The 21,653-nt window shown below is 40.3% G+C and overlaps 1 protein-coding gene across 4 annotated transcripts in view; it reads left to right on the forward strand.

The window, feature by feature from the left end:
• The window catches only part of SUSD1 (sushi domain containing 1), a 131,387-nt gene that overhangs the window by 65,647 nt on the left and 44,087 nt on the right, over positions 1–21,653 (forward strand). For all 4 annotated transcript variants that reach the window (XM_044265134.1, XM_044265133.1, XM_044265137.1 and 1 more), the window contains exons 9-10: positions 16–125; positions 4,407–4,599. In XM_044265134.1, the coding sequence (XP_044121069.1) occupies positions 16–125; positions 4,407–4,599 (303 nt within the window). The remainder of the gene's footprint in view (positions 1–15; positions 126–4,406; positions 4,600–21,653) is intronic.

A 21,653-nucleotide genomic window follows, 5' to 3' on the forward strand; every position in this document is an offset into this window, starting at 1 on the left:
TGTTTTATCTTTTAGAAGATGATCTCTTAGAAGATGGAGGAATGTTCAATATTTCAGTATTCAGTGAAGCTTGTTTGAAACTGAGCAGGCACCCTAGGAAACTTGGATCAGAACAAATGTACCAAGTAAGAAGATCTCTCATGTTATCTGTCAAAGTATTGCGTCACTTATAAATCTGGGGGCCTCTCCAAGTGAGGATCTAAAGCATTTAAAAACACTAATGGAATGAACTTCTAGACAATTTGATTTTTCTTTCTAGATTTGGAAATGAGATGGGGGGCCAAGTGGGGGATGAAATGGAAGGAAGGCACACTAGTGGGTGGCTTGCTGTCAGTTTCCCTGTCTGGTATTTTACATGTATGTATCATACTTTATTTTAGTGCATTTTATACTTACAGCTTATTCTGTCATCAAATTCACACTGGGTTGTAAATTTTTAAGAAACTCATTGCATGACAATTGGTCCTCATTTAACTTGACTTTTTAAAAATCACACCTCTCAAGTAAAATGATTCCTAAATTCAGGTCAGAACTGAGGTTTGTTATTTTGTGTCATTTTTAGCACCTCTTGGCAGAGTAGACTAAGTATTAATTTCAAGGTCATTCATTCATTCCTTAGCCATTTACCAACAGTGTATCATTTATCAGGGACTTTCAGTTCCCACTGGTGTAAATACACAAGTAAGTGGCACTGTGGTGTAATGAGTGCTTTGATAAAAGGTAAATAAATGGGAGGTTGTGTGCACGTGTGTATGTCCAAGTGGGTTTTTTTTTCTTTTAATTTTAATTTTTTAAAATTTTATTTATTTATTTGAGAGAGGGAGAGAGAGAGAGAGCATGAGAGGGGAAGGGTCAGAAGGAGAAGCAGACTCCCTGCTGAACAGGGAGCCCAATGTGGGACTCGATCCTGGGGTTCTGGGACTCAATCCTGGGATTCCAAGATCATGACCTGAGCCGAAGGCAGTTGCTTAACCAACTGAGCCACCCACGTGGCCCTGTTTTGTTTTTTTTAAACAAGAAGCAAAGACAGTGCTAAATCACAGAAAATGAGTGGGATTCATCTAGATAAAAGGTGTGGAGTGAAGGTGGAGAAGGGCACTGGGGACAAGCAGAGAAGCATCTTGGATATTAGGGAACACAGTTCTCTTAGGGAACTAAAAAAGCAAGAGAGAATAGGAAGAGATGAGGCTAAAATCTGAGCCGTGACCAGATCATGAAGAGCCCTGTGAATTTTGAGTTTGGATCTTATTTTGATGTCTCTGTGGAGCCAGTGGAGGATTTTAAGCATATGAACCAAATATTCACATTTTCATGTTTAGAAGGAACACAGGGGCTAGAGACATATTCAAGTCCCCAAATAAAGTTAAGATTATTACTGATATAAGATATAGATGAATTTTAAAAATAAATATAGAAATAAATGGTCCTAGGACAGTTGGTTAGCTACCTGGTTAAGAAAATAAATGATTCTGGGTGCCTGGGTGGCTCAGTCATTAAGCATCTGCCTTTGACTCAGGTCATGATCCTGGGGTCCTGGGATCGAGCCCCATATTGGGGTCTCTGCTCAGCGGAGAATGTTCTTCTCCCTCTCCCCTTGCTTATGTCCCCTCTCTCACTGTGTCTCTCTCTGTCAAATAAATAAATAAATTTTTTTGAAAAAAAGAAAAGAAATGATTCTTTGCATTTATACTAAAATGATTAAAGAGTTAAGTTTTGAAAAAAAAGTTGTTTATTAATATGTTAAAGATTCATTTAAGTAACAGGGAAAGCACTCTCAACAGTCCATTGGAGAATGTGAACATTCAAGGGCAGTTTTCCAAAGAGAATATATATATATATGTATATATATACACATATATATATACATATATATATATATAGCAAAACACATAGGAACACATTTTATACCTCACTTGTAAGAAAAAAAAGAAAAATAAATAAACCACAAGATACAATGATTCTTCTATAAGCATAGAGTACTCTTTTGGTTTTTGTTTGTTTGTTTATTTATTTATTTTGAGAGCAAGCATGCGTGCAAGGTTGGGCAAGGGCAGAGGAAGAGGCTCTTAAGCAGACCATGCCTCGCGTGGAGCCTGACTCGGGACTTGATCTCACGACCCTAAGATGATGACCTGAGCCTAAATCAAGAGTCGGACACTTAACCAACTGAGCCACCCAGATATCCCCAGCATAGAGTACTGTTACACACAGCTGCTGGCCAGTTAAATGGGCACGGCTTTTCTGGAATAGTTATTTCTTATTTTTTAGACTCAGTAAATTTTTGGAAATGAGCTATAGTTAATCAAGCAGACCTATACAGAAAGACCAAGCCATTCTCTGAAGCTCTATTTATAGTAGGGGAAGTTGGAAACGATGTAAATGTTCATGTGGGTATTTGGCTACGTAAACAATCCCACGTTCATCTGCTAGAACCTTCTGCGGATGCAGAGTATGTTCTTCCTCACAGTGAATTGCAGTTGCTGCTGTTGCCCAGGATTCCTGTGGAAATGGTCTCTGTTTCTCCTATTACTTCACCCTTTATCTGTCTCTCCTTCCTAGGATTCCCTTCCTCTGCCAATCCCTTAAATCTGATTACTGTCAAGGTTGTGTCTTGCCCATTCTCTTGTCATTCTATACCCTTCTTTGGGCCATGTTATCCAATCTCTTTACTTCCTTCACTGTCTCTATGCTGTTAAGTCCTAAATCTTTTTCCCCAGACCTCATCTGTTCTATAAGTTCTAGGCCCACACTTCCTGATTAAGTTTTCATGTTCTTTTTTGCACTGTCTTCACGTATGTGACTCTCCTACCAGCAATGTTCTTTCCCTTACCCTACCTACCTGACTCCTGTTTATCTATAAGGCCCAGGTCAGTCATCTCCCCTGGTGGGCAGGTTTCAGCGACCTTCTGCCCTGAACACTGTTCCCGCTGTCTGGCTTGTACTTTGCCATTGTATACCCAACACTGTATACTCTGTATATCTATTTACGGAATGAATTAATGGCAGAGAAAAAAACCTTCACAATATATTTTTAAATAAAACAACTTTACTGTAAAATTGTGCATACAGTATGATTTAAATATGTGATCAGAAAGTTATATTTTGTTTGTAGACTAAACCACGTGAAGTTTAGGTTGAGACCGAGTCTGTAGAAAGACTGCCTGCTTAGTTGTGAGGTTTTTTCCAGCAGATGGCAGCAGCCTAAATGTAGACCTGATGAAGCCAAATATCTGGGTGGACCCAGTGTGTTTCGGGTTTTCTAGAATGGGTGAAACTGAGAACAGAGGGGCAAGGGTGTGGAGAGTGTCAGGCAAGAGAATAATTGAAGTGATAGGGTACCTGGGAGAGCTGAGGAAGACGGGGATGGAGGTGGTAGAATACAGGTAGAAGATCTCGAGGGAGGATGCCTTGCGGGGGTTTCTTGAGAGAGATCAGGTGTAATGGATGAGTGGTCCAGTGGGACAGGAGATTGTGAGATCTTGGAGCATCTCTGAGGATGGCACAGCCTGGGAGGTGGCTGTGCTATGAGTAGCTAAAGTGGAGCAGAAGAGCTTCATAGCATTGAGCTCAGGATCTCTGAGGCCAAGTTTCGATGGCGTGTCCATAAAGACCTTCAGGCTACCCAAGAGAATGCTAGGAACTGGGGAAGAGTGGAAAGTCCCAATGAGCGGGTCTTGAATGACTGCGGAAGAACGGCAGTGATGAGGAGGGATGGAGGACAGCCATAGCCAGTGACAGGAGTATCAAAGCAAACGCTAAACACCAAGATGTCCAGCGGTAGCACATGGATTGGCTCGGGGTTGATCATATTACTTCCGGGACCTTCACATGTTTTTTCCCCTCGTAAGCCCCTACATTATACATGCATCTTGGGTTGGCAGTGGATTGAGTGTTAGAGGTTAACACCATGCATAATGGATCCATGGGCCAAAAACTCAAAAACTCTCTTACCAGAGCTCTACTTAGGAAGGACCAAGTGAACTACCCTTGTAAAGTTGCTTTGAAAGCACAATTGGGAAGAGACCTCATGAAGTTCAAAAATTCTGTTTTATGAGGTGTATCAATGGATTCTTTTTGAATGAAAAGAAGAGAATTTTGCCCGGTGGCTCCAGTGTTATCTTCCTTACCTGGGAGGGCATCATTATCTTAGAATAGCCTACATTTTGTTCATTTGAGATACCGTGATACATTTTCAGCTTTGTCCTGTAGCTGGTGGAGGGGCGGGGGACATTGAACAGGACAGGGAGGGTAGGTTGTAAAGTCCATCCCCAAGTTAGCTTGGTGTTGTATTAGAAGTAATTCCAATAGAATGAACCTTTTTGCTTTATTTCTGTTTTGCTTATAATCTAGATATCTGTAAGCCAACAGAAAATTTAATGCAATGCTTTCTTTTCATCTCACGACAGTTTCAAGTTCTGGGTCAAAGGTGGTACCTGAATAATTTTTATCATGCAACATCATTTAACTTCACAACAAGGGAGCAAACTCCGTTGGTATGTTTAGACCTGTACCCAGCAACTGATTACACAGTGAATGTCAGTCTCCTGGGATCTTCTGAGCAGCAGTCAGTGCAAATAACGATGGCAACCGCACCAGCAGGTGGGTGTACGTGTCTCTTTTGTGTCTCAGGACACGTGAAATAATGTGCATTGTACAACGTGGGGGAACATGAAAAATGCTCATCTGGGAGTCAGGAGACTTGTGTTCCAGTTCTAATGACACCCAACTTATCTCTGGGTTTCAGGGTGCCTGAATCTTACCATCTATTCTCTTTTCCACAGGGGTTCTAGCGGGTAGGCACCAAGAATGGACCATTTTATTTAGGGCTCCCTGCTAGTGATGGATTCAAAAGAACTCCTATCTCTTACTCCAGTTTAAGATCGCTGAACCCCCAGGGTAGTCATTATGGACAACCAGAACCAAATTCCTGGAGATCAGTGATGTGAGCCTCACTGTGGTGTCACTAGCGAGACAAAGAGGCCTTATGACTGGACCATGTTTGAGCACATGAACCTGACATAGAGAACAGTGGCCTCATAAAGGTCAGGCTTCCTAGAAAGGGCATGTGGCCTTGTGAGGAAGCCAGTTAGAGGCCAGCTGTATGAACTCTATAGCTCTGGTTAGTAGGAAGGGACACAGAATTTTTTCATTCTTGAGTCCTTTGGGTATAGCAGGCAAATTTACAGGCAGGCAAATTTACAGGCAACCAAGTAGAGAGGCTGCCCCCTCTGAAGGAAGGTAGTTGAATAGGTTAGGTCCTGCTCCTGTCTTCCTGGTGCTTCTCTCCCATATTCATCATTGTTCTGAGAAAAGAAAAAAGCAGAATTATGTGATGGTTGCCCAACACTGTGAACTTAAGAAATGTCACTAAAGTATACGCTCAAAAGTGGTTAATTTTATGTTGTGTGATCTTCAGCTCCATTTTTAAAAAACAGCCAATGAATTAGCTATGTTCTTCTTGGCTCCCAGGCCTCAGTTACCTCCTGACTGATCTTTACATGACATAATACAAGTATGTTTAGAATAGCTCCCAGCACATAATAATGATGATGATGATGATGATACCTATGTTTGTTGAGTACTAAGTATGTGCCAGGCACTGTTCAAAGTGCCCTCTTTGGGTTAGTATACAAAATATATATAAAAAAACTTATAAAACTCAACACCCAAAAACCAAATAAACCAATTAAACAATGGGCAGAAGGCATGAACATTTTTCCGAAGAAGACATGCAGATGGCCAACAGACACATTGAAAGATGTACCACATCACTCATCATCAGGAAATGCAGATCAAAACCACAGTGACATACCACCTCATTACTGTCAGAATGGCTAAAATCAACAACACAAAAAGCAACAGGTATTGGGGCCCCTGGGTGGCTCAGTGAGTTAAGCCTCTGCCTTCAACTCAGGTCATGATCTCAGGGTCCTGAGATCGAGTCCCACATCGGGCTCCCTGCTTAGCGAGGAGCCTGCTTCCCTCTCTCTCTGCCTGCCTCTCTGCCTACTTGTGATCTCTCTCTGTTAAATAAATAAATAAAATCTTACAAAAAAAAAAAAAGAAACATCAGGTGTTGGAGAAGATGTAGAGAAAGGGGAACCCTCTTGCACTGCTGGTTGGAATGCAAACTAGTACAGACAGTTCAGAGAAAAGTTTGGAGGTTCCTCATAAAGTTAAAAATAGAACTATGCAAAATAAATAAATAAATAAATAAAATAGAACTACGCTACATCCAGAAATCCCACTACTAGGTATTTACCCAAAGAATACAAGGACACTAATTCAAAGGGATACATGCACCCTGGTGTTTATAGCATTATTTACAATAGTCAAATTATGGAAGTAGACCAAGTGTCTATCCCTGATGAATGGATAAAGAAGGTATGGAGATAATACACACACACACACATACATGTACATGTATATGTATATATGTATATAAATATATATTTATATATAAATTATATATATATGTTTTATATATATATATATATATATATATAAAACTGAGCCTGGGTGGCTCATTTGGTTAAGCGGCTGCCTTCGGCTCAGACCATGATCCCAGTGTCCTGGGATCGAGTCCCACATCGGGCTCCTTGCTCAGCAGGAAGCCTGCTTCTCCCTCTGCCTCTGCCTGCCATTCTGTCTGCTTGTGCTCACTCTCTCTGACAGACAAAAAAAGGGGGCACCTGGGTGGCCCTGTAAAATATAGAGATATACATATATATGTATATATATGTATTTAGAGTGAGCAAAAAAATAAAGAACAAAACAGAAACAAAAACAAAACCAATGTGTCCTCTTTGAATCAACTCAGATCTACCAAGCCTTCTGAGGAAGGCATTGCTGTTATTCCCATTTTATAGACAAAGATCGTGAGATCTTAAATTAAACAATTTATCCAGGATCACATACTTAGTGATTTGAACACGGGATGATGTGACCCTGGCCCCACAGCCTTCATTCTTAATGTACTTCTGCTGCTACTCACTAATTATTAGTTATTCCAAAGAAAAAAGCAAAATTATATTCTCAGAACCCAGTGCATAGTTCGTCCTGACCCACCTGACTTTTGCCAACCTTGGACTGTGAGCAAAAACTTCAAACGCCATGGAGGCATAAATGCATTCATAGAATAAATGTTTCTTTCTTTCCTACTCTGTGTCAAGCAGGTTCTGATAGCTGACATTGTGGTAGAAATAAAGCAGTCCCAGCTGACATGGCATTGACGTTGTTGGGGGGTCGTGGTGGAGAGAGATAAATAAGTAGGGAAATAAATCCCATGTTAGGTGGCAAAGAAAATACGGCAAAGGGAGTGACAACTGGTGGTCAGGGAAAGCCTCTATTTAAATATATATTATATATATTATATTTAGCCCCCCTATATATATGATATATAAAATATATTTATTTATATTTTATTTAAATTCTTTTAATTAACATATACTGTGGTATTAGTTTCAGAGATAGAACTTAGTGATTCATCAGTTGCATGTAACATCCAGTGCTCATTCCATCATGTGCCTTCCTTAATGCCCATCATCCAGTTACCGATGCCCCTGAACCACCGCCCCTTCAGCAACCCTCAGTTTGTTTCCTAGGGTTAAGAGCTTCTTATGATTTGTCTACCTTCTGATTTCATCTTACTTTATTTTACTCTCCTTTCCCCAATGATCCTCTGTTTTATTTCTTAAATTCCATATATCAGTGAGATCATATGATAATTGTCTTTCTCTGATTGACTTATTTTGCTTAGCCTAATACCCTCTAGTTCTTAACACATCGTTGCAAGTTATTTCTTTTTTTTTTTTTAAGTTATTTCTTTTTTGATGGCTGAGTAATATTCCTGTGCGTGTGTGCGTGTGTGTGTGTGTGTGTGTACACCATATCTTCTTTATCCATTCATCTGTTGATGGACATCTGAGCTCTTTCCATAATTTGGCGATTTTGGACATCGCTGCTATAAACATTGGGGTGCAGCTGCCCCTTTAGGTCACCATGTTTGTATCTTTTGGGTAATACCTACTAGTGCAATTGCTGGGCCATAGGGTATCTCTAATTTTAACTTTTTGAAGAACCTCCATACTATTTTCCAGAGTAGCTACACCAGCTTGCTTCCCCACCAGCTGTGTAAGTGAGTTTCCCTTTCTCTGTATCCTCAACATCTGTTGTTTCCTGACTTGTTAATTTAGCCATTCTGACTGGTATGAGGTTGCTTCTCATTGTGGTTTTTATTTGCACTTCCCTGATGATGAGTAATGTTGAGCATTTTTTCATGTGTCTTTTGGACATTTGTATGTCTTCTTGGAGGAATGTCTGTTCATGTCTCCTGGAAGGCCTCTCTTAGAAAGTGACATTTGGGCACAGATCTGGAGGATGTGAGGGAATAGGCCATGCACAGGGAGGACACCAAGTGACATGGTCTTGAGAGAGGCATGTCCTTGGCATGTTCTAGGAATATCGAGGAAGTTAGGATGGCTGGAGCAAAGTGAGCTGGAGAAAGTGGTAGGAGATGGGGTCTAAACTGTAGCTTGAGTATCAATAAGGGTCCCTTGGTGTCAAATTTAGAAAGTAAGTCCATTGTTATCTTCTCCTTTACAACCTGGATCCTGAATTACCAATGCTAAGTATAATCTGGCATGTGATATTTCAGCCTCTCTAGATTACCAAACTACTTGGTGTCCACCGCCTATGAATTTGAACCAAGTTTGGGAAGTGATCTCTTCTCATAACTTACTGGGATCTGTGTGACACTAGTCTTGCCATATGTTTTGCAGGGAGGGAAATTTTCTTCTCTTGAAAAATTTAAGACTTTGCCATGGTGGCTCTGGGTCTTTCTTGGTGCCCATCCCAAGGATTTAGAACCTTTCCATTTTCACTTCTCCTTCAAGCCCTGTTCCTATCCACCAGTCACCACAGCTGAAGCTCTTCATCTCTAGTGGAAGAGCCTCCTTGCTGTGGGCAGGAGGCCCCCCGTTATAGTGAGAGGAGTAGTAGTAGGAAAGTCTTTGAGAGAATTGCGCTGTCTTACATGCCTCCTTCACTGTCCCAATTATCTGCTTTTTTCTCTCAATTTCTCTGCCCCCAGAAAGATCCCAAGAATTGTTTTAGTTCTGAGCTTCTGGGATTCTTATCTGAATGCCTTGTCTCTGAGTGCCACTTCCTGCTTAGGAGTTCTCACATTTGACTCCTGGAGAAATACCCTCGGTGGATCCGTAAGCTTCTCTGGGTTTCTGGAACTGGTGCTTTCGCTGGCCGAGTGACGTCCAGGAAGTGCCTTAAGTTAGTGGATTTCCACCCAAGCCCCACCTTTCCTTAGAACTGACTTTTAAGACTCAGCTGCCTGGGCTGCTTTGTTGGGCACCGCAACATCCCTTCTGGCCACCATATCCGTTTCTGCATCGGGTAAGCCTCCAGGGCCCAGCTCCCTCCGATGATTCCCACTGGAAGCTTTGCACCTGCCGCCCCCCCCCCATTTCTGTTCCTTTTCTATCCCCAGGTCTGGCCAATTCCTTTTGCTAGGTATTAGGACTTTCCTGCCCTATATTTGGTTTTTGTTTTCACACTTAGATTTTTGTTCTCCTAACATTGTACTTTGGATTCAGCCGGGGGACTCTCCGTGGGGAAAGAATGATGCCAGGGAGTTCTGGATCTGCTGCCATTCTCTAGGGTTCAAAGAAACCTTGCCCACATTTCATTTCATTAGAAGGTGTATGTTTCTATTCAGTTTGGCCTCTAACCCAGGGGGTCTAATCAATTGTCATTCTCCTCGGATCCTCCTTCAGGCACCTCTGTTTTTCTGTTCCTTCTTTCTCAAGTTCTAACTCCCTGCATCTCCCATGGCAGGTTTCCTTCAAGCCAGTGCTGTACCTGCTACAAGGACAGTGTCACCTGAAACTAATTTAATGACGCTTGAAGAATTCTCCTCTGATTTTTCTAGCCATTCTCTTCTTAAATGTGTCCACATTTTCTGAAACTGTGTAGCCTGACAACTGCAGGTACCGACAGCTGCCCCATTAATGCTGACTCCTGTGTCTCTGTTTAAAACTTTCAGAAGACCTTTCTTGAGAGAATGATACCTGGATCTGGGCACCTGTTGCGGGAACTGTCCTCTTAGTCTGTCCTCCATAATAATCCTGTAACTCTTCTCTTTGATGATTTTGAGCCACTTTCCCCGAACCTAGTAAATATCCCTATCTTTCAGGGGCTCTTTAGAGTAATTACATTTGGATGTATTTTCTTTTCCTTATCATATTTTTTTTCTAGCTGACCCAGTAGGACTTCAAATTTTCTTCTCCTTGATGTGATTTCCTTCACTCTATTTCATTCTCTCCTAGTCTTGCCCTTTGTGCAGGTCCCAGGAAGCAAGAATCTGCATCTTGTTTGGGCAGTGACCTATGATACATCAACTCTACCCACTAGGAGATGTGACCAAGGCGTGGGAGTCTCCTCCCAGTCAGATTACAGATACTGTTCCTTCCTTGAGGATTAGTGAATAGGGAGTGGAGAGAGGCCGCAATCGTGTTTTCCTTTGTGAAATGGGAAGACAGGTAAAGAACAACCTTTAACACACTTGAGCAAGGTAATTGGCTTCCGCAGTACTAGAGGGTTGAACGGGAAAGTTCTTCTCTAGTTCTAGGAGTCTATGTCAGGAAAACAGTTCTGGGTTTCTTCAAATCCAGTTATTTCAACATCAGATTTCTTGACCAGTTTATTTACCATCATCATTTCATCTCTCCAATTTTGTATTCTTATTGAGATATAAAACTTATTCTTAGGGTAGGAGTTTCATTATTATTTATGTCAAACATTTTTCTTGATTAATAGTTTCTTTTTATTTTGTTTATGGTGTTTTTGACATATAAAAGTTTTAGATTCTATGTAGTCAATACTATTGATCTTTTCCTTTGTGATTTATTGTATTAATACTAAGTGTAGAATTTTTAAAACACAAGAGTACTTATTTATGTCCCATCTTTTTTTAAAGTGATCTGCATGGGTATAGCAAATATAATAAGTTAGATCTGTAAGCTAAAGAAGAATGAGGAGCACCTGGGTATCTGCCTTTGGGTCAGGTCATGATCCCATGTGGGGTCCTGGGATCGAGCCCCACATCCGGCTCCCTGCTCAAGGGAAGCCTGCTTCTTCCTCTGCCTGTTACTCCCCCTACTGTGCTCGCTCACTCTCTCTGACAAATAAATAAATAAAACCTCTTAAAAAAGAAAGAATAAAAAGAAAAAAAATAAAGGAGAATGAAAACAAAGGGACATAAAAAAAGATGCAGAAGTAAGGTTAAGAATAATCCATATTCTTATAACTTATTTATCTTTGCATTAGTGGCTCACAAATTTAGTTTTCAGTTTTGATCCATCCTGTCAGAAAGGGTGCCATGACATTGCCTTAAGGTTATAACAAAGTGGTGTTTCTCAGGGGAAGTACAGTTTTTATCAACAATGTGATTAGATAGGATTTTTTTTATTCCAGAGAATTCATAGGTAGTACAATGTATGAGCAGCATTTTATGAGGATTTTTTAAAAAAGATTTTATTTATTTATTTGACAGACAGAGATCACAAGTAGGCAGAGAGGCAGGCAGAGAGAGAGAGGAGGAAGCAGGCTCCCTGCTGAGCAGAGAGCCCGATGCAGGGGTCGATCCCAGGACCCTGAGATCCTGACCTGAGCCAAAGGCAGAGGCTTAACCCACTGAGCCTCCCAGGCGCCCCATTTTATGAGGACTTTATGAGGCTTATTGCCCTGAGCGTGACTCATTACATTACAGGAAAGTGTGCAGTGGATAAGGAAAGGGGCCTTAAAAACTCCTGTCCTCTGTTGATCTGGCTTGATTCAAGGGTAGGATTAGATTATTGTGGATTATTTGGAGGAATGACTGGTGTCCATGTTTCCTAAATATTGGTTCTCTCAACTCCAATCTTATAAATGGTAGGTGTCACTGGGGTTGGGATTGTTCTCTCTACCCAGTACCCAGGGAGCAGCTGTTCTGTGTTGAATGCAAGGACCTGTGCCTCAGTAGAAGGCTGCCCACGTCTGTTAGAAGGTTCAGCCTATGCAGCTGAATCAAGGGAATCATTTGGATTTTTCCTGCACAGGGGCTCCTGGGTGGCTCAGTCAGTTAAGCGTCTGCCTTCAGCTCAGGTCATGATCCCAGGGTCCTGGGATGGAGCCCCACACCAGGCTCCTTGCTCAGTGGGGAATCCTGCTTCTCCCTCTGCCTGCTGCTCCCCCTGCTTGTGCATGCTCTCTCTCTCTCTGGGATATAAATAAATAAAATCTTTAAAAATGAAAAAAAAAAGTAAATTTGTCCTGCACAGAATGAGTGATTGAACACCCCCCCAATTTCTCTCCATATAATATGATGACATACTTTTAGCAAGCAAGTTTTATGGTAATTGTAACGAGACACCAAATTTGTCTTAAGAAAAATCTCAACAAAGTAACAGTAAAACACCCAACTTTGAACACTATTATATCCTCTTGTTCCTTCTAAGATAAACTGCAAAATGTATATCACGGGCAACTAAAGGATAGTACAATGATACCACTGTTTATAGAACAGTTATAAAAATAGTGACTTTGTGTTCAAAACAGTTGATTCTTAGCCATTCTTTCTGACACTGTTTTCCCTTGCCAAGTCAACTGTCTATTTAGACTGCTCCTAATTAGGATTTTAAAAGCTTTGTCATTTAGGAATAAGAGATATCTTGTTTTTCTGTTCTCTCTAAGCAGAGGATTACAGGCATTTACTTCTAAAGTAGTGTTGGTACATTTTTTAAAAAAGATTTTATTTATTTGACACAGAGAGATCACAAGTAGGCAGAGGGGCAGGCAGAGGGAGAGGAAGAAGCAAGCTCCCCGTCAAGCAGAGAGCCCAATGCAGGGCTCAATCCCAGGACCCTGGGATCATGACCTGAGCCAAAGGCAGAGGCTTTAACCCACTGAACCACCCAGGCGCCCTGGTACATTTTTTTTTTTTAAATCATTTGGGGGAAACAGAGTAATCTTCCCTCCATCACCTTGTGGAAAGCAGTGACTGTCACAGTGGTTTATGTTGCAGGTCTTCTGACAGCATGCCTGATTTGAGATCTGTGTCGACCTTAGAAAACTTCCACCCCCCAACTGATTCCTGTTTACAGAATTGAAGTCCAAAGAAAAGATAAAAAGACTGTAAAAATTTTAACATTGTTTCTGACAGTTTCCTACAAACTGATAAATATCGTAACAGTATTCTGTGGTAGAAGAGTTACGTCTGATGTCTTTCTGCTTCTTTTATAAGCCATCAGTCGGAAACACTCATACTTACAACTGGTCAAGCCCCAAAATGGCATTTATTTTGCATGGGATACCCAAGCATTTGCAATATGCCCAAATGGGGATATTGTGGGCAGTAAATGGTTGTTTCTTTTTAAGGTAACACAATGACATGGTAGGTCCAGCTAGGCAGTATGATACCCATGGAGTAGATAAAGATGAATAAGTTATTTAGAATTGGAACCCTTCACTAAATGGGTCCTAAATGGTTTTGGAGGCAGTGGATTCATGTTGTTACTCTTTCTGGAACTACCCCATATTCCAGTCATGTATACACAGAGAGACTCCAAGACTGCCATCTCGTAGGCTGAAATCAGAGAAAAGATCACGTTAACTCCTTAGTCTAAAATATCCATTAATACAGTACAAAGGAAAGCTAACTACAACATATTCTTTTAAATTTCTTTTCCTTGTAATTTTAAAATTTTGATACAATTTCAAATGTCTCTCTCTTTCTCTCTCTTGATCCTCCCCCTCATTTTCTCTCTTTCCCTGAAATAAATCCCACTTGGTTATAGTGTGTTTGTTTCTTCTCCGGTGTTAGATTCTCTTCACTAATACTTTTTTGGTATTCTTGCATCAATATTCATAAGTGATATTAGTTTATAGTTTTATCTCTATCAGATTGTATCATCTTTAATGTATCATCTTTATCAGATTTAAGCATTAATATTTTCCTTGTTTCATAAAAAGATTTTGAAATGTTTCCTTCTTTATTATGCCCTTCCTTATTTTAAAGGTTTTCTTCATTATTACAATTCACATAGCTTTTGGACTATCTGATCTCCAATGGTAGAATTTCCCCACAAAACAGCCCAGGCATGGGGGCTTTTCTGGTGGGGGAGTTCCTTGGTAACCTTCTCAGGTTTTTTTCCCCCTATGGAAAATGATCTGTTAACTTTTAAAGTCTAGTGGGGTCAGTTTAGCAAACCGTTTTCTTAGGAATTACCCATTTTCTCTGTGTATTTAAATTTATTTGCAGAGTGGCCCGTGAAATACTTATATTTAACTTTTTGAATTTTCTTCCATTTCAGTGATTATTTCTCCTTTTACTTGTATTTTCTTCCTTTTATCTAGATTAAGTTAGCTAGGAGGTCATCTATTTTATTAGTATTTTCAAAAAGCCATGGTTTTATTCTGTAATTGGACCCCCTGTTATCTTCCCCCTCCACATCAAGGATTAGCCAGCCATCACTGCTGGTGGGCCACATCTGGCCCATCGTCTGTTTCTATAATAAACTTTCATTGGACACTAAAGGCTAAGTCGTTTGTTTACATAATGTCTATGGCTGCTTTTGTGCTACAAAGACAGAGTTGAATAGTGTGACAGAACAGGCTGAGAAGGTTTTTACTAAAATAGTTAACTTTCTGACCCTCTACAGAAGAAAGTTTGTGACCCTTGCTCAACTATATTATTAATTTCTGCTTCCATATTCATTATATTCTGGATTAGCTTTCTCAGATTTACAGTGGGCCCTTTCAGCACTTATATTCGATCTTTTTATTTCTGTAGACTTATCCTGGATTATAGTTTTAAATATTAATTTGGTTTTGATGTTTTTCTTCTTTAGAGACTGTAATTATACATATGTTGGATCTTTGATTATATTCCTTTTCAGTGACTTGATTTTTGCTCCCTTTTTCTTCTTTTTAATATCATTTTTATTCTTTTTGGTTGTTTTCCTGTATTTCTTCAATTTTCCTCAATTTTTTATTCTAATCTATCCTTCTTTGGGTACTATGACATTTTGACTTTTTTTCTGATATGAATTTGTCTTTTCCTTTTGTTTGTTTCCTGAACTCAGTCACTTTTGTTTCATTTCCTGCCTGTTTTGTGCCCATTTCTGTTCTTAGTTTTTGAATTTCTGACTCAAGGTGCTTTCCTCATAGCCCACCATGCTTATTTGAGGATATTTATTTCAGTTTATTGTGTTACAGAGTTACTGGTGTGTGTGTGTGTGTGTGTGTTTAATTCTTGTTTAGGTATTATTAAAAAATGTAGAGTTTTTCACAAAGTGAGATGTTTTGATTATCATCTTGGCTGGATTTCTTTCCTCCTTTTTTTTTCTTTTCTCTTTTCTCTTTCTTTCTTTCTTTCTTTCTTTCTATCTTTCTTTTCAATGAACACTTCTTTCATATATGAATTCCATAGAATTGATAGTTTAGAATGGTTAATAATATTTCTAGGTTAAGAGTGCCCTCTTCTGTCATTTAATGAAGTACAGTTCCTTTAAAGGATATTTTGGTTTTCGGGGAGAGAAGGAAAGAATGGTATATTCTTTTATTTTGGGGTTCTCTCTTGCTATGTAGGCTATTGCATTCCCCTCTTGCTTCTTTTCCCCATCAGTACTTAGTCTCCACAGAATACCAGTTCTTTCCATTCAGTCACCTGCTTTCCCAGAAACAATGCCTTTCTTATACGACTACCTTAAGCCTCCTAGACTTTCATCCTTTGCTTGTAGTCAGTATCCTGGTATACCAGATCTTCTTTTCAGTATTTTCATGCTGTAGGTGGAATTTCTCTTTCTGGGAGTGAGTCAAGCACATGTTCAGACCCTTTTGTTTCCCTCTTCTCTTTCCCATGCTCTTCTAGCACCCTCTGACAGTGACTTGTGGGAGGTTGAGAAACAGCTTTGCTAGAACTTGGTATTTATTCTTCCATTAAAAGGCAATTTAAATTTTCTTATATTCTCTGTCTTCTGGTTATGATGATAGAACTGGTTTTATGTTGATGTATTTGTCCTTGTTGATCTGAAGAGTGTTGTGGGAAATACTCTTGAGAGATTTGGATTTAACCCACTACCACCATCCTTGAACAAATTGCAGCGCTAATCTGGAATAACTCAAGTGCTAACTTTTCTACCCCTGTATCTTTGTACATGCTATGTCCTCCACCTGGAATCCCCTCCCCATTTTTCTTCAGTTCTTAATATTCCCTTCATCCCTTCTTCCACAGTCTGTCCAACCAAAAATAGGTCTTCTTTCTGAATTCTTATACCTTTCTTCAGGACAAAGTGTAGAAGCAATAATAGCTTGGCACAGTTACTCTGGAGTCAGGCTATCTAACTCAAATCTCAGATCTCTTGTTATCTGTGTGCCTTTGGGCAAATTACTTAACCTTTATGTGACTAAGTTGCTTTAACTGTAAAATGGGAATAACAGTGCCTGTGTCAGGGGTTTCTTGTGAAACTAAGTGGGTTATAGGGAACCAGCACAATACCCAAGGCATAATTAGCATCTACGAAATGTTAAATGTTATCTAAATTTACTTTATTACAGATGTTATATATGCGCTTGTATTTTTGTTATACTGACAGAAGGTGTAACTCATTTTCTAGAATAAGTACATAGTAAGGGCTGAACCATGCCTTATACGGAGCACTTGTATTTCATTGAGTTAATATGCTCTCAGTCGCTCAGTTTCCTCCTTATTGCTGCTTGTTTACAGTGAAACAACCAGGAGTGCTGTGCCTGCCATTGCCCGGGACATGAAGAGGGCTGAGATGAGTGAGACATGAGTGAGGCATCAGTCTCTCCTCTCAAGGAGCTCTCGGTTCAGTGGGGCGATAGGATCAATGATAATATAGCGCATAACGTGTAATTGTAGTACTTGAAGGGGCAGTGGGAGCCCAGAGGAAGTAATGATTGGCTTTGGACAGACTTGCTCCAGACATGAGCGAAGCAGAAACAAAATTTCAAATAACTCCGTGAACCAAGAGCCAGGTTTTTTCTTCTCGGAGGCATTCTCACAAGTCTGGTTTTTCAGCTTCAGGATTCTGGATGAGATGGGCCTTCTGGGTGGGGAAAGGAGAGAAAGAGGAGGCAGAGTGACCCTCTAAAAATGAGCCGGGGAAGGAATATCTGTTTGGGGGACAGGGCGTGTACTTTTTGTAGCGAAGGGTCAGAGTCAGAGAGCAGGGTAGGAACGGATTTAGGACTAGCTCTGTCGGGGATCCTTTTCTCCCCAGCAAACGTATTAGGGGTTCGAGCTGCCTGTCGTTCAAACCATAACTCCCCAGTGAAGTGGGGGGGGGGGAGAGACTTAGGGTGAGAGTCGCTTTCCCACCAAGAGGGAATTGAATTTAACCAGTGAGATGGTTTTATTTAATCGCTCTAATACATTCTCAGTAGGCATGGTATCACCCCTAGGAGGCAAAATCACTCACAAGGGGGCAAAAATTGGTTCTTGAGGGGCAAGAAAATATTCTTTTTATATATAGATAAACATATAGTACACAAGAAACATAGAACATATTGGGGGTATTGACATTTTATAAAAGGTGAGAGACTGGGGGGAAATGTTTTGAAAGTCTTCTTGTGGGACTGTAATGATAAAATATTGAGAAACTCTGTTGTAACTTTGTAATAGGTACCAGTACCTGGTTATGGCTTCTTCCAATATTTTTGATACAGTTTTTTGCTTGCTGTTCTCATTAATCCTTTCAAAGAAGCTTAGCAGTAATTGCTTTCTCTTCTGTGAGTGTGACAAGGTGATTCCTGCATCTGGGATGTTGACCTTGGAGCTCCCTCTTAGCCCTTATCCTCCATTCTTGGTGACTCACTCACACTCCTCAGTTCTTGGCTCGCAAACCATCTCCGCAGGGAGCTTTCCCTGGCCATGCTTTCTATCCCCCTGCAATGCTTTTGTTCATTCTTTCCCAGCGCCATGAGATTATATTTTTTATTCATTTGTTTACTTACTTATTTTCTGCCTTTTTCACGAGGATGAGTTCCCTGACATTCAAGGACTTTTTTTAAAAAAAGATTTTATTTATTTATTTGACACAGAGAGAGAGATCACAAGTAGGCAGAGAGGCAGGCAGAGAGAGAGGGGGAAGCAGGCTCCCTGCCGAACAGAGAGCCCAATGAGGGGCTCGATCCCAGGACCCTGAGATCATGACCTGAGCCAAAGGCAGAGGCTTTAACCCACTGAGCCACCCAGGCGCCCCCATTCAGGGACTTTTTTCCTCCGCACTTTGTTCTTAGCCCCCAAAGCATGCTGGTGCATGGTAAGCACTTCCTCAGTCACTGAATGAACATGTAAACTTAACGTGTTCCAGGAAGGTTCACTTTTGAGTCTTTCCATTCATGGATGTGGCATTTCTCTATTGTTTTCTTTTCTGTCTTTTAGGGAAAAAAATCTTCATACGTCTCGGACATTTCTAGTTTGATTTCTTTCTATTCTCTTTCTGTTCTACTTATTTGAAGTTTGTGTGTGGTTTCTTCTCTTGTGGATAGGGACCTTTTCATTTCATTTCATTTTTTAAAAGTTCTAATTTTAATTTTAGTTAGTTAACAGTTTTAGTTAGTTACAGTTTACAATACAGTGATCCAGCAATTCTATACGTCACCCAGGGCTCATCACTACAAGCTCGGGCCTTAATCCCATCACCTATTTCCCTCATGCCCCCCCCCCCCAACTCCCCTCTGGTAACCATCAATTTGTTTTCTGTAGTTAAGAATCTGTTTCATGGGGCGCCTGGGTGACTCAGTAGGTTAAGCCTCTGCCTTCAGCTCAGGTCATGATCTCTGGGTCCTGGGATCGAGCCCCACATCCGGCTCTCTGCTCGGCAGGGAGCCTGCTTACTTTTCTCTCTCTCTCTGCCTGCCTTTCTGCCTACTTGTGATCTCTCTGTGTCAAATAAATAAATAAAATCTTTTAAAATAAGAATCTGTTTCTTGATTTGTTTCTCTCTTTCTTTTCCCTTTGCTCATTTGTTGTTTCTTAAATTCCACATAGGAGTGAAATCCTATGGTATTTGTTTCTCTGACTGGTTTATTTTGCTCAGCATAATACACTCTAGCTCCACCCATGTCGTCACCAATGGCAAGATTTCATTCATTTTTTAAAAAGATTTTATTTATTTATTTAACAGAGAGAAACACAGCGAGAGAGGGAACACAAGCAGGGGGAGCAGGAGAGGGAGAAGCAGGCTTCCCGCTGAGCAGGAAGCCCAACGCAGGGCTTGATCCCAGGACCCTGGAATCATGACCCAAGCTGAAGGCAGTTGCTTAACGACTGAGCCACCCAGGCATCCCAAGATTTCATTCATTTTTATGGCCAAGTAATAATCCATTGTGTATCTACACCACATCTTCTTTATCCATTCATCAATGGGTGGACAGTTGGCCTGCTTCCATAATTTGGCTGTTGTAGGTAATGCTAATGTAGGTAATGCTACATAAACATAGGGGTGCACGCATCCCCTTGAATTAGTGTTTTTGTTTTCTTTTGGTAAATACCCAGTAGTGTGATTGCTGGATCCTAAGGTAGTTTTTTAACTTTTGAGGAACCTTCATACTGTTTTCCACAGTGGCTACACCCATGTGCATTCCCAACAACTGTGCATGAGTGTTCCTTTTTCTTCATATCCTCCCCAACAACAAAACTGTTGTTTCTTGTGTTGCTGATTTTAGCCCTTCTGACAGATGTGATGTGATATTTTGTTGTGGTTTTGATTTGCATTTCCCTGATGGAAGTGAAGTGATGATGAACATCTTTTCATGTGTCTGTTTGCCATCTGTATTTCTTCTTTGTGAAAATATCTGTTCATGTCTTCTGCCCATTTTTAAATTGGATTATTTGGTTTTGGGGTGTTGGGTTTTATAAGTTCTTTTTATATTTTGGATACTAACCCTTTACTGGATATGTCATTTGCAACTATCTTCTCCCATTCTGTAAGTTGCCTTTTAGTTTTGTTGTTTCCTTTGCTGCGAAGCAGCTTTTTATTTTGATGTAGTCCCAGTAGTTTATTTTTTGCCTTTGTCTCTCTTGCCTCAGGAGACATTTTAGAAAAAAGTTGCAACAGCCAATGTCAAAAAGGTTGCTGCCTGTGTTCTCCTCTAGGATTTTGATGGTTTCATGGCTCACATTTAGGTCTTCCATTCCCTTTGAATTTATTCATTTTTAATTTTATAAAATTTTAAATACTTTTTTAAAGATTTTATTCATTTATTTGACAGAGAGAGAGAGAGAGAGAGATAACAAGCAGGCAGAGAGGCAGACAGAGAGAAAGGAGGAAGCAGGCTTCCCGCCAAGCAGAGAGCCCGATGCGGGGCTCGATCCCAGGACCTGAGATCACGACCTGAGCCAAAGGCAGAGGCTTTAACCCACTGAGCCACCCAGGTGCCCCAAATTTTAAATATTTTTATAATTTTTTTTTACATTTTTAATTTTAATTTTTATTTATTTTTATTATTGTTGTAGTAAAGTGGTCCTGTTTCTTTCTTATGCATGTTGCTGTCCAATTTTTCCAACACAATTTGTTGAAGAGACTGTCCTTTTCCCATTGTAGATTCTTTCCTCCTTTGTCAAAGTTGAATTGACCATAAAATTGTGGGTTTAATTCTGGGTATTCTATTCAGTTCCATTGATCTCTGCATCCATTTTTGGCCAATATCATAGAAGTCTGGAATTGTGATGTCTCCAGCTTTGCTTTTCTTTTTCAAGATTGCTTTGGCTACTTGGGGTCTTTTGTGGTTCCATGCAAATTTTAGAATTGTTTGTCCTAGTTCTGTGAAAACTGCTGTTGGCATTTTGTTGGGGTTCCATTAAATGTGTAGATCCTTTGGGTAGAATAGACATTTTGATGATATTTGTTCTTCCAATCCATGAACATGGAATGTCTTTCCATTTCTTTGTGTCAACTTACATTTTTTTAAAGAGATTTTATTTATTTATTTGACAGACAGCGATCACAAGTAGGCAGAGAGGCAGGCAGATGGAGAGGGGGAAGCAGGCTCCCCGCTGAGCAGAGAGCCCGATGCGAGGCTCCATCCCAGGACCCTGAGATCATGACCTGAGCCGAAGGCAGAGGCTTAACCCACTGAGCCACCCAAGTGCCCCAACTTATATTTTTTTCATCAGTATTTTCTGGTTTTCAGAGTACAAGTCTTTCACCTCTTTGGTTAGGTTTATTCCTAGGTATCTAGTTATTTTTGGTGCAATTATCAATGGGATAGTTTTCTTAATTTCTCTTTCTGCTTATTCATTATTGGTGTATAGAAATGTAATTGATTTCCATACATTGATTTTTGTATCCTGCAACTTTACTTAGTTTGTTGATCTGTTCTAACAGTTTTATTGGTGGAGTCTTTAAGGTTTTCTATATATAGTATTATGCCATCTGCAAATAGTGAAAGTTTTACTTCTTCCTTACCAGTTTGGATGCCTTAATATTTCTTTTTGTTGTCTGATTGCTGTGACTAGGATTTCCAGTACTGTATTGAATAAAAGTGTTTAGAGTGGGCATCCTTGTCTTGTTCCAAACCTCAAGGGAAAGGCTCTCAGTGTTTTCCCATTAAGGATGATGTTAGCTGTGGGT

This window comes from Neovison vison, chromosome 9 (genome assembly GCF_020171115.1).
Source record: "Neovison vison isolate M4711 chromosome 9, ASM_NN_V1, whole genome shotgun sequence".
Taxonomy (NCBI): Eukaryota; Metazoa; Chordata; class Mammalia; order Carnivora; family Mustelidae; genus Neogale; species Neogale vison.